Source organism: Poecilia reticulata, chromosome 3 (assembly GCF_904066995.2).
Source record: "Poecilia reticulata chromosome 3, P_reticulata-male-v2, whole genome shotgun sequence".
Classification (NCBI taxonomy): domain Eukaryota; kingdom Metazoa; phylum Chordata; class Actinopteri; order Cyprinodontiformes; family Poeciliidae; genus Poecilia; species Poecilia reticulata.
Window position 1 is genome coordinate 23,310,615 of NC_088832.1, and position 13,430 is coordinate 23,324,044.

The 13,430-nt window shown below is 37.6% G+C and overlaps 1 protein-coding gene and 2 non-coding genes across 3 annotated transcripts; 2 read left to right on the forward strand and 1 right to left on the reverse strand.

The window, feature by feature from the left end:
* Positions 1–563: 563 nt before the first annotated feature.
* On the reverse strand, positions 564–9,473 carry LOC103461591 (cathepsin B-like). Its single transcript, XM_081605281.1, has 11 exons — positions 9,382–9,473; positions 6,157–6,280; positions 6,002–6,087; positions 4,816–4,930; positions 4,579–4,694; positions 4,147–4,232; positions 3,440–3,586; positions 1,872–1,988; positions 1,634–1,762; positions 1,251–1,332; positions 564–1,166 (listed from the first exon to the last, which is right to left on the reverse strand). The coding sequence occupies exons 2-10, from the start codon at positions 6,277–6,279 to the stop codon at positions 1,259–1,261; spliced, it is 993 nt and encodes a 330-aa protein (XP_081461407.1). The 5' UTR covers position 6,280; positions 9,382–9,473; the 3' UTR covers positions 564–1,166; positions 1,251–1,258.
* A 2,755-nt stretch (positions 9,474–12,228) lies between these two features.
* LOC145551219 (5S ribosomal RNA) lies at positions 12,229–12,347 on the forward strand. Its single transcript, XR_014087059.1, has one exon. It is a non-coding gene; the product is annotated as a 5S ribosomal RNA (ribosomal RNA).
* A 431-nt stretch (positions 12,348–12,778) lies between these two features.
* LOC145551227 (5S ribosomal RNA) lies at positions 12,779–12,897 on the forward strand. The gene has a single exon (XR_014087066.1). It is a non-coding gene; the product is annotated as a 5S ribosomal RNA (ribosomal RNA).
* The last annotated feature ends 533 nt before the right edge of the window (positions 12,898–13,430 follow it).

Below are 13,430 nucleotides of genomic sequence, written 5' to 3' on the forward strand. Positions count from 1 at the left end.
TCCAGTAACGTTACTCTTGAGTAACATTTCTGGATATTCGACCAATTGAGCAGCTTCACTTGTTTTAGCACTAAACATGTAAATAAACCTACAGTATTAAAGTGAAACTTCTTGTTTGTACACAATCTTTGGTGTTTTAATATAATCTTCTAACTACAGAGCCTGCTGTGACATTCAGAGATCAACCAGGTAGAATAAACATTATGTATTAAAAATAAGTTCAGGGATATTTTCCCTCAAGTAGAGGAAACGTTTCTACCTCCTTGGACATCAAATCAATTTTGGTGCAAATTTGTACATATGGTCCATTTCAAAAACTTGAAGCTTTAATGAAATCCGTTGTGTTAGTCAAGTTCATTATGAAACAGCTATAATGAGCCAAAATATGCAATAAATGAAGACTAAATCAATATCTAATGCACATCACTTTAAATGTTCTTGTTGATTTAAGTGAAAGACATACACATCTCTAAAGAGTAAAATGTCTTTCTAGTAAACGGTCTTACGAGGGTTTAAAAATCTGTCTAAAATATAAATATAGAAGTACAAAATGAGAACCACAATACTGGCAACAAAAGATTCATTTAATAAATTCAAATGAACAATTCCCAGCATTTGATCATATTGGCAGTAAAAACTTCACTTTCACTCCATCTCATTGTAATCTACTTTTAAAATGCTTAAAAATAACAGGCACCTATTACAGGCAGTACATTATGACAGTCGGTAGTAGAGTATAATTTGTCCTTTAAAAAAAAAAAGTATCAAGGGTCATTGCATGATGAAATGTGTTCTGAGAAACAGCTCTGCTCATTGGGGTGCTTTTAAAAACGCCATTCAGTTTGATGCTGCATTGATCTAAAAAAATGGTCCTCAATTTTCATCGGTGCAACACAAGAATTGTTTCGTCTTTACAGCGAGACATCTGCTTTCCAAGCAATTAAAAGAAAAAAAAAAGAAGTAAAATATGGGAGTGTCCTAAAACAGACCAACATAGAAAAAAAAATGTAATTGTGTGCAACAGTTTGTCTTGTCTCCAATCTGAAAATTCACTTAAAAGCTACGGGAGTTTGAATTCCCCTCCTCAAATGCCATGCTGTGCAGAAGTATACTTTGTTCAATGACAGTGGAGTGTGGCGCCCTCTGGGGGTGACGCAGCATAAAACCTGGAAGTAGAAACAAACTTCATGAAGTCATATTTAACACAACATTTTCCTTTTAAATAGTCACTCAGTCATTACTGAGCTTACCTTGGGTTTTACTTGGGGATTCCAGCCACGATCTCGGACTCAATGCCACAGTGATTTGATCCACGAAGGATTTTAAAGTATCCTGAAAATTAAAGCGATAAAGTGAATTTAGTATATTTAATGTTCAGTACAAAACGAGAAATTAATGGAGGCTCTTGAACTGAGTGAAAGCATACATTAGGTCACAGCTTTGTGTGGGTTAAAGATTCAGGCGATATGAGGGTTAATTAGAATAGACACACATTTATAATCATGCTAGATCTATAAAACTGGTGTCCAGACTAGGTTTTTGCCCTGGTGCGTTTTCAGTTTGACGCATTATCAAAATGTTAAAACACTGGAGCCTAGTGCCATTTAGTTAATGGTAGTAATTTCCTGCTCACCATTATCACCCCAGTCAGTGTTCCAGGAGTTTGCACAGAGCCAGTAAGGAACACCATTTTCCTTTCCCCAGCCCAGGATCTTAATGGCATGTCCTCCCAAAGCAGTTCCTGACACATGCTGATACACACCTGAGGAGAACAGAAGAAATGCAGTAAGGGAATCAGGAGCAGTTACCATTTCACCTATCTGTGGTCTGCTGAGATTATATTTGTGAGTATTTTATGATGCTTTTCTTACCAGACTTGTAGGAAGGGAAATCTTCGTAGACTGTAAACGCTCCCTCTACAGGTCCGTTCTTGTAAATCTCTGATTTGATCTGATCTTCATCTGATGGTAGGCCGTAAGATGTTTCACCTGCAAAATACTTCAGGTTAAAATTCTGTACGTGTCCCATAGTGATGATTCTTAAAGGTCACCCATTATGCTGCCTTGAACAGGTTAGAAAAGGTCTAAGGTAGAGATGTGCCGATCAGGTTTTTTTCCTGCCGATTCCGATCACCCATGAGGGCCGATCACCGATACTGATCACATAATTATCATGTGGAAAAAGGAACCATGAATTCACCTTAATTTAGACAAAAACTTGTTTTTAATAACTTTTTCCAAGAAAAAAAACAAAACAGGCATTGTGCAAATTGTACTGCCATCGGTAATACCATCTTTAACAGACTGATAACATATGAAGGCTCTGAAGAGGCTAAATAATGTAAAGAGCCAAAATAAAACCTCTCAACATTGCCAAAAAAATTCAAGTATAAAACCTAACATTCAAAAGCAAATACAGGATCCATTACAATAAACAATCTTGAGTTACTGAATGAAAACTTCCTGATAGCCTGGCGACTAGCTGATTACTGCTAGTTCTGAGTGGCTGTTTCTGACTAAGCAGAGTAATTATGCAGAGCAGGGAGGAGGCAGAGGAGATCGATTATTTTTTTCAGAGATTATTGGTCTCATGTTAAGGACAGAAAAAGTTTTAATACGCATGTAAAATGTTTTTTTTTTAAGTTGGATGCTGCAGGTTTAAACAGGTTTGGTGTTAGAGTTTACTACCACACAAAATCATTCTTGGGTAATACGATTTTATTGAGGTCAGTTCTGCCCATTTTGACTGCTTTCAGAATGAGCCGTTTTAGGGCCTCCTGTCTCTTTAATTAAATTGAATAAGCTCCTACTGGCCACTCGCACGTGAAAATGGTTGCAAACAGTTGGATAATTATACTACTGTACATCTTTGAAAAGCGGAAGTGGAGCCTCCTGCACAAACAACAAGAATGCAGCAAGTGGTTTCTAATTTGCAAGTCAACAACAAAACACTTGTCTTTTCCAGCAGCCATTGAACAGCACATACAGGAATAATATTAACTGACCAAACATGCAGGAGCTCAGCTTTGGTTGCTAAGTGATGGGGCTGAGCTTGGGTTGCTAGGTAACAGCACAGTGCATGTTGAATGTGACTCAACAGTTGAGAGGTTTTTGAAACATCTTTCTCCAGACGTCAAAAAACATGAACGTTTTTGTCAAAAAGAAAACAGCCGAGGGTTTGAAGCAGTTGGGTTGTTTTTAGAAACAGTTGAGATCCAAATAAAAAGAAACGCATGCAAAAAGTAAATTTTGCATAATATGTTCCCTTTAAATAGTTCTTTCAAACAAGCCATATTTAAACAGCAGCATAATTAAATCTTCACATCTTACTGTCATTAAATGCGTCCTGAATGACTGATTTTGCTAAACAATCAGCAGCAAGTATGTAAACATCCAGATCAGTTCTCATGCTCATCTGAACTGCTCTGCAGCATTCTTACCATAGTGTTTGTCATTTTCATAGCTTGGTGTGTATCCAGTCTCGCACTGTGCAACACACTTGGGTGTGTCGCCGCCCTCCCCAGTGCAGGGAGGTCTGCTGCCGTTGACGTGGTGTTCACAGGGTTCGATGGTGTACGGTCTGCAACCTGCAAGAAACACGACTCAAGTTTTACCACAAAGCTTTCAGTTTTAGCATCCCAAAACTGAAAGCTGAGAAACACTGTTGGAGAGATTTTAATCAGACACTGATTGCACACCAAAGCATAAATTTAGTGAGAAACGATACAGGGCACAAAACAGCCATACACAGACCTTGTCAAAAGGTGACAGTCTGTTTATAAATTCTGAAACTTAAAGTCCTTTATAAATAAGCAGAAACAAAGAATCTGCTATGATTTTTAAAACTTTAAAATAAAAAATAAATGCTTTTTAGAAGAAGATTTTGTCAAGAAAGTATAAACCATCTGCACCACTGACACCAATTCAAAATGTATATTTAAATAAAAACAACAAAACAATGGAATTTGGTGCATTTATGCCATCCTGAGCCAAAACAACAAGACAGTTTGGATATAAGCATTCAAAATCACAACAATAATAATTTGAATCATTATGCTGGCATTCAACATTGCAAGATAATATTATATCCTTTGACTTATTTATAATTTCAAAAAAAAATAAAGGACACTTGTGTAAATAAACTTACCAATATGAGAGTTGTAGAGCCCTCCAGTCACCAGTCCATTTGTGGTCCAGAAGTCCCAAGCATTTGGAGGGTAGCCACCATTACATCTTAAACAAAAAACGAAATATAAATTAATCACAATCTCTGTAGGTGCACACATTCAGCCTCTGTCTTTAAGTTTTCTTCCAGCAATTATCTTGCATCAAGTTCAGAAACTGCAACTCATTTTGGAGTTATACAAACTTAAAACACAAGTTACCTTGACAAAAAAGTGTTTTTAAAGGATTATTCATACACTATCCACTTAAGATTAGCTTTATACTTTGTAACCAAGTGTTATCATTGTGCTTGTCACAATGATAACACTTGGGTTTAAATCATGGGTTTAGTCACTGACCAAGCTAATAAAAATCATAATTATGTCTAAAGGAGGACAAACTTTGAAGGACCTACCCCATTCCACAGCTGTCGCAGCAGGTGAGCAGATCCTGAGCGGAGATCTCCACACTGACTTTTCCATTGGTGTGAATGCAGATACGGTCAGAGATGGCCTCTGCTGCACCAAACGCCTAAAAGCAGAAACACCACATGGCATGAGAATTACAATAAAAGTGTTCAAAGTTTCATAAAAAATGTAAAAAAAGTGGACGCTGAATTTGCATTTATAATTTAGCGATGAGTTTTCCTCACCCAGCAGGATCCACAGGAGCCCTGGTCTCTGATCTCCCTCAGGGTGGGACAGTTGGGCCACTGCTCTCTGGAATCAAATTCTGCTGGCAGCTTCATGCCTTCTGCATACTGAACCCTGAAGAGACGTACGACTGGTGTGAGCGTTACCCCATGAAACCATTTACTCAACAGGTTTGTAAATCAGCAGAAGCTGTAACATATTACTTTGAGCAAGTAGAACCATTAATATCGAGAAATGTTAACTTATTTTTGGCAAAATGGCTCAAGCCCCTTAGATAATGAGATGTTGGTCTGCTCAGTTCTGCCTGTTTTGAGCTTCTTGAGATGTTTTAGGGCCTCCTGTCACTTTAAATCCAAATAAGCTGCTGCTGCCCTACAGCTCAACGTTTGTACTCCTGGGAAAATGGCAGCAAGTGGTTTCTGAATTGCAAGTCAATAACAAAACACTTCTCTTTTCCAGCAGCCATTGTACAGAGCATACAGCAGTAAAACCAGCTGACCAACATCCTGGAACTCAGCTTGTGTTGCTAGGGAACAGGACTCCGTTGTTGCTAGGTAACGACAGAGTGCCCGTTGAATGTGACTTAACATTCAATAAAATTTTTGAATTAAATTGAATTTTGATTTTGAAATGGCTAGTTTTCCAGACAACAAAATCATAAATTTATTGTCAGAAAACGGCTTGGTGTTTTTTCTAAATGCTTGAGTCGTTTACAGAGGCAGTCGAGACCAAACTGGGAGAGTAAAAACGTGCAAAATGTAAATTTTGCGCAATAGGTCCCTTTTCTATTCCCCTCCATTGATCTATTAAGCTCACCAGTATTCCCATCACTGATGGACAAAAGCATCCCCACAACATGACAGTTTTGATATAAACAGTGTTTTTAGTCTACATCAGAAATGGTTGAGATTTGGTCTCTTGTATTCAGTTTAAACATAGATGACACATAGCTGTACCTCTAAACACAACTGGTTAACTGGATTTTATTTTCGGGGCATCTACAAAGATTTTTTTCTTAAGCCATGATCATTTTCTTTCTAATGCTCCATGATGAACTGGCATGCTTGGTTCAAAAAAGCATCAAAATACTGAAGGTAGAAGTTGAAAATGCAAATAGTTCAATTGGATTTTATAAATGCATCGCATCTAGAAATATTACATTTATATTGACCTTGTGAGACTTACATGATGGGCAGCTTAGGTCCCTTAAGCAGAGTGCCGCAGAGGTTTTTGACATAGGCGTAGTCAACATCGCGGAAGCTGTGGCCAGCCTGCAGAGTGGAAGTACGAATTAGTAAAACATTCACAGGATTCTGGAGGAAAAACAAGAATAAACTCACCTTCCAGGTTGTATTGAGCTTATTGATGTAGTTGACCATTTCACTGGACAGAGGACGGATGTGGGGTCTGGCCAGGCTCACAGACAAGCTGGCAGCCAGCGCCAGGAGAGTTGCACACAACATTCTGCCCAACACACACAACAAGAAAAAAAATGAAAAAGGGGAAAAAAAAAAAAAACTAACATTTTCAAGCTTTTTACTCCATGACTAAAGTGTTTGCATTTTTTGGTGAAATTCCCATGAAAATGTTGCACCTGGATGCACAATGTTTCCCTCTTAGAGACACTCCTAAAGCTGCTAGTTCAGCAAAATGTTACGGCAGATTAGACATTCCCACACCTTGCGGAGATACAAGTACAAGGATAAAGCACCAGCACTGTTCTCAGTCAAGCCTCCTACAATGTTAACAAACCGCATCACTAAACATGATCGAAACCAAATGCAAGATGTGGAAAATACAAACCAGAACACTTGGAGGGGTGAATTCATGTCTAGGGCTGGGTGGTATGGACCTAGTATTTTATTGTTATATTTTGTGGAAATAATGTGATAAAAAAAAAAAAAAAAGTCATACAAACTGCTCTTAAGGACGCCACCCACTTAAAGAAATGTGATTTATATCATCAAACTGCACAGGGTAGCTGCATCAATCATATTTTTGAATTTCCTGATATTTTTTCAGTTTAGAAAATTTTACAAATAATATTTCCAATAATACAGTCAGTTTTTAATTTAACATCTTTAACTGAAATGTATTGAGCCAACAAAAAATATTACAAGAAAATACCTTTGATAAAAGGTACTATAAGTGCCCATCCTAACTCAAGTCTGCAGATACTGTTTATATTACGCAAATACAAATGTTTTAAGAAATGGGTCATAAATATGGTTTACTAAAGGTAACCAGAAGATGAAAGAAGTCCAGCTAAAAAACAAAAGTATAGTTTGTGGTGCAAGATAAAAGCAGATTCCTTTCATTTTTTTTTTTTTTAAAACACTTTGTTCCTCTTGGAAAGTCTCTCTCTCTCACCACAAACACGTGTTTGGGCATCCATCCTTCCTGTAAGTTTTAAATCTAGAAATTCTTGAGAAACTAGTAATGAATCACATGACAGATGATCATGAGTTACTGTCACCAAAAGAGAAGCAGAAAAAAAGTTTCCCCTTTTTTAAAAAGTGTAAGCGCTAAGAATGGGAAGAACTGCTAGTGATCATAATAATCAGCAAACAGCATAGGATATTAATAAGGAATAAGCAAAGATTATTATAAACCTTATTAGTTATTCGCTTTAAATAACAAACCTTGTATACAGGTATACTTGCTTGCCTTTGACTCCTATTGAGGAATCTTCTGATTTATTTTAAGAAACGGTTCAAATTAAAAACAGTTCCAGTGCGATTTAGGGGAAGTGAAACGCCAGCTCTGCCCATCTGCATTCTCACTTCTCAAAAGCAATTAAAACTTCATAGCTTGCTTTCAAGCTCCAGACAGTCTGACTGAGAAAAAGCTGCCGAGTCACTGCAGAATGCACAAACAGCTCCCCTCAGTCACAACTCTTAGGTTAGAGGGATGAGACTTTTTTTCACCCCCATCAAGAGGTTTAAGATCACATCATAACTTCATGAGTCAGCAGCAGATCAGGCCCCAGAAATGACTGATGACCTTTCCAAAAATCTTTCCAGTACTGATGATGGCTCAACCTCAAACAGGGTCTCTGAAGCCCTCAGAGGGTTTTTCCACTTATGCTGTCTAAACGGAAAACCTAGCTAACTGATCTTAGCTTAGAGTAGGGCTGCAAAACGTTTCATGATAAGCATTCCATAGCAGTCGATAGATAGTTATTGATTAGTTCTCTGTTTTAATTGATTAGTTCACCACTAGTTTGAAATGCTGTCGAACTGGTGGTGTGACCTTCCCTCTTATCCAGTTTTTACTCCATGCGGTTGTTTATTTTTAAGCCATTATGAGACACGGTGGCAAAACTTAAACTGCTGCTGTGCCAGTTACTCTAAAGGTTGCTGCTAGGCAACCAAGAAGTGATGGCGTTGCTAGGTAACCAAAGAGTGCATGAGTTAGTTGATTCCACCAACTTTGCTCAGCTGGGTGTGAGAAGTTGGGCAGCTAAAGCCTTTCCTCTGCCTAAATCCCCCAGAATGCTGTGCGGTTCTGGATCAGAGTTCAATGATTATTTCATCAGTCGTTCTATTGATGTTAGTCACATGTCTATCGCAATATATATTGATTTTTTTGTCCAGCCCTAGCCTTATGTGAGGTAATCAGACGCTTATCCATGTCAAACTTATTTCATTTTTGTGAATTTTAGTGCAGTTAAACAGCCAAACTGAAAAATCAAAAAAACAGACCATGGCACATTGTTCTAAAGGGGATAAACTAAGACAAGTATGAGTTTGATTTTACAGTAAAGTTCAGCTGGTCCCTTTAACTGGGTCATTTAGGGCTGTACCAGCTTTTATGGTGATGAATAGGTGGAGTAAATTAATGTTTCATAACATTCCCTCTCTGTGAGAGCAAACAAGGCGAGAGATTGGCAAAACACCACAGGCTCTTATCAGAAACTCACTGACAATAAAACCTGAGAACTGAGGGCAAACAGCCATTTTATAATCAACTTATGAATTTATTTTTTTTACCGTTACATTAAATGATTTTACTTTAAACTGAGGGTTATTTAGCCGAAGTCCGTCAGGTGTTTGATCCCCTTCTGTAACATTTAGATTTGACATAAGCCATTTTGTCTGGGCCTTCTTATAAAACGGTTTATTTTCCATTTCCTTCTACTGACTTCAGTGTCAGGTTTCATAACCGTATTGCTGCTGTGCTCCTTTGTGTGGAAAGGGAATGCAGCTTTTCTGCACCACTTTTCTTCTTTCTTTTTTTTTGTTTGTTTTTTTAAATCCACATTACTACACAAGTATATATATCAGGGCCCATGTTTGAACTATTTGCACCACCTGCTTCATGTTACCTCGAAGGGTACAGCTAACAAGTAACTGCGGTTAAAAACGTGCAAATCAAGACAAAAAATTTAATCCAAAGATTTATGTCTTTTCACCCGATCTTTGACTTTAATTTGAAAAAAAAGAGCGTAACCAAGTTAGCTGTGTAGTTTTAGCAGTATTTTTGTGAAATGTGGTTTATCTAACCACTTATTTTCGTAGCAACCCATTTTCTTAGAAGCTTCAATGTAAGAAACAAGAACCTACCTGTCGCTTATTGATGGTTTTTTGGTGTCACCTTCGGCCCAGTTCGACCCTCCAGTCTCTGCCTGTTGTTTTACTGTAGGTCTGGTCCTATTTATCGCTGTGAACACGTGAGTCGGTCACATGAACGCAGCTCATGTGACCCTGCTGACTAACTGTGGCCTTCCGCTCCTTCCTCTTTAAAATGAAATGAGGTTCGCTTCCTTGTGTTATCTTCCTCACTGATTAAAGCACATTAACAATAATGTGAATCTTTATCTTGATAATGAAATAGAAATATGTAAATTGACCTAAAGTCGGCTTTTCTCAATCTATCTGAGCAACTTCGATGTAACCACTAGAGGGCGCCAAAATCAACCATCACTTGTTTTGTGTGGTAATGAAACCTTCATAAACGGACAATTCTTAGCAATGTTTTCACACCTCAAACTTTTTATACTTGTTATAACACCAAAATTTAAGCAACATAAAGTAGCATGTAGCTGTGAAGGAGAGGGGAAAATATGGTGCCAGAATGCTTGATGTTCACATCCCTGCTTTATTTGCAGTTTTTTATTCAGTTGTTTTTTTATGCACATTTGTAATTTTTTTTAATGTCCCTACTCAGAAGTAGTTTCACATTTCTTTATTGGAGTATTGTCTTTGTAATAGCAATATAGTATAATTTTTGTGATGTAAATTCTCTTATTCATTTTTGTATTTTTACCTTAATTTGAATAGCATGCTTGTATTTCCTTTTGATTTACCCACTGTGACAATAAAGGATATTATATCCTTTACAAATAAAAATGTGAAAGGTGTGGTGTGCATTTGCATTCACCCCTTCCCCTAAAGCCACAGAATAAAAACTGTCAACCAGCTGAATTAAGAATATTTGATGCCAGGAATACTTTTAGATGCACAGAATTCACGCTCAGAATCTCAAGACATCATTAGTCTTACTACATAAAGAAGTAGGAAGAAGAAAGCCATATAAGTCGCTTGCAAGCTGTGTAGGGAACAGTGAACGTGTGGAAGAAAGTCTCCTGGTCAGTGAGACTAAATTTTCCGACAAGTGTTTCAAGCCTTGTGCAATAAAAATAAACAAAATTTACACATGAGAACAAAATTGTTGGTACCCCTCTTTAATGACAAACATGGTTACTGAAATAACTTTAATTAAAGAAATAATAATAAATAATAATAATAATAATAATAAAATAATAATAATAATAATAATAATAATAATAATAATTCAAATGAATGAGATGGCTTAATTAATGAAGAGAGAAATCGCTTTTGAAATATGGCTTAACAGAATCATTAAAATAAATTAATGAAACGGTCCAGTCAAAAACGACATACCTGCTTGAAAATTAAATACATTTTTAAAAAGTGTTAAATGCAATTTAAAGAACAACAATTTGAACTGCGCAAAGCTGATGTAGCTATGAATACAACAGTTTTTGGCTCACGATTGGGTCATTTTGTCACATTTTTAAAAGGCCAGATGGTTACAAAGTGCTTTTTTTCCCTTTCATTTCATCTAAGCTCACATGGTTATGAGTTTTATTCAATAGTCAATTTGTAGTAGCAATCACTGCAAACCACAGAGAACATGCTGACTGTTTGTACACTTTCTCTTCCTTTTTATGAATCTGTCACCCGACTATCAGACTGATGAAGCTGACAAAAAACACAATGAACTCAGTGACTGTTCTTCTGACAAAAAAAACCCCTAAGGAACACAAGAGACAGTTTTCATACCACACCTGTGAAATATGCAACTCAGAAACCATAAGACTGATTGCCATAATGCCAGTAAATAATTTTCCATTGATTATTGAGAAGGATGTGAATATTTATTTTTCTTTATGCCATTTTTTTGGAATGAAAGTAAAGTTAAAAGTTCAATATTTTCTGTTAAAAATTGTCTTTAGATACCATCTTCTTGGTTGAATGTAAAATAATGTCATATCTAAATCTGCCAGACTTATTTTTGGTCTCAAAACGAGAGCCGGCTAGAATCGCAACACATTTCTAGCACTGCTCAGAAGACTGGACACGATAAATAGACAACATTAACAAAACATTAACATTATACATACATATATTGCAGTTTGACAAAGTAGTGAAAAAAAATTAGAGTATTTGTACTAAATAATGAGTAAATAAAACAGTACATTTATTACTAACTGTACTTTCCCAGAACAAATAAATTGTGCACGTATAGCCCCCGGGAATGTTTTGTATGCGCACACTTGCTGTTACGGAAAGTGACAGAAGTACAAGGAACAGTGAACTTCCATATTTCAGTTCTTTAAAAGAGTTGGATGCAAAAGGAGTAAAAACAATTATTAGTTAGATTTTCTCATGGCCTTTCTTTTTGACAGAGGGAATGCCACAATGAGGTTTTCTAGCTTGGTGGAAGACATGCCTTGATTTACAGCATCTTAAAAATGTTGGTGGATGAAAGATGACATAGAAGCAAAGCCAGACGTATGTGCAATTTAGGTGAGTGTTCTTTTTGTGTGTGCAGGCTTGGCTAAGGGAAGAGTGAAAATGCAGTGTAAAAGTGGTTAGTGCCCCCTGCTGGTGGGTAAAAACTTACGGCTGTTTAGCGCGGTTCCCTTACATTGTTTTTCATATTTTTGTCGATACTTTGCAATTATTTGCTCACACCATAAAGGTGTCTGTCTAAAAATATCAAAAGATATATCGGAAGGAATTTCCAAAAATATTTACATGTTGTGTAGAATTTCTAGACTAGTGTTTAGTCTAGAACTAGTGTTTAGTTCCGTGTGTAATTTAAGATGGAGTTCCATCGCTTCTTGGTGTCATATAAATTGTCTGTGTCGCTGTTAGTCCTTCGCTTACGGCCATACCACCCTGAACACGCCCGATCTCGTCTGATCTCGGAAGCTAAGCAGGGTCGGGCCTGGTCAGTACTTGGATGGGAGACCGCCTGGGAATACCAGGTGCTGTAAGCTTTTGCTGGCTCTTTTATTAACGCATCTTTTGTGAAAGACGACACTGAAGCAAAATGTGCCAGGAGGATGAGTAAATGTACAAGTTTATGCCCGTGTTGAGTTAAAAAGTGTGAAAATGCAAAGTGCAAATCGTAAGTGCCCCTGGTGGTAGCAAAAGCTCACAGCACCTGTTATTCCCAACTTTGAATTTTTGAAGACGGTTTTCTCAAACGTTTCAGTGAACAATTGTCGTCTAGTTAGTTGTTTTCACAGAGGGAATTCCTATATGATGTTTGTAAACTTAGTGGAAGAGACGCCAAGACTGACAGCAGCGTAATGTTAGGTGTAGCGATGAAAAAATGCTGGCGACAATGAAAAACAACATAGAAACAAAATGCACAGCTCTCGCTTCTTGGTGTCATATAAATTGTCTGTGTCGCGCTTGGTTCCTCGCTTACGGCCATACCACCCTGAACACGCCCGATCTCGTCTGATCTCGGAAGCTAAGCAGGGTCGGGCCTGGTCAGTACTTGGATGGGAGACCGCCTGGGAATACCAGGTGCTGTAAGCTTTTGCTGGCTCTTTTATTAATATATCTTTTGTGAAAGATGACACTGAAGTAAAATGTGCCAGGAGGATGAGTAAATGTACACGTTTTTGATCTGTGCTGCCGAGTTAAAAAAAAGTGTGAAAATGGAGAGTGCAAATCCTTAGTGCCCCCTGGTGGTAACAAAAGCTTACAGCACCTTTCTTGTTTGTTTTTTTCACATTGATTTAGGTGTGAACTGTTTTGATATTTTTTCCCTTTTCTTTGACATGTCAATTTATTATTTATTTCTCAGTTCCTGGTGACTCAGAGCCATCTGTACCTTCCCAGCCTGCATGAGTAGAAGACTTGGCCTCGCTTCTGCTGCAACTGAAAGTCAACACTGACCCTCACCTGGGGCCAGCCGACTATAGTTTTGCTGTAAACAACCTTCTTCATCTGTGAAGAGAAAAGTCCTGAGTCAAATGAGGCGGCTGTTAATGTCAATTAAACATTTGGAAGTGAGGCCAACACAGACTGCACGGTTTCGTTCACTTCCACTGCTGCAGCAGCTAAAA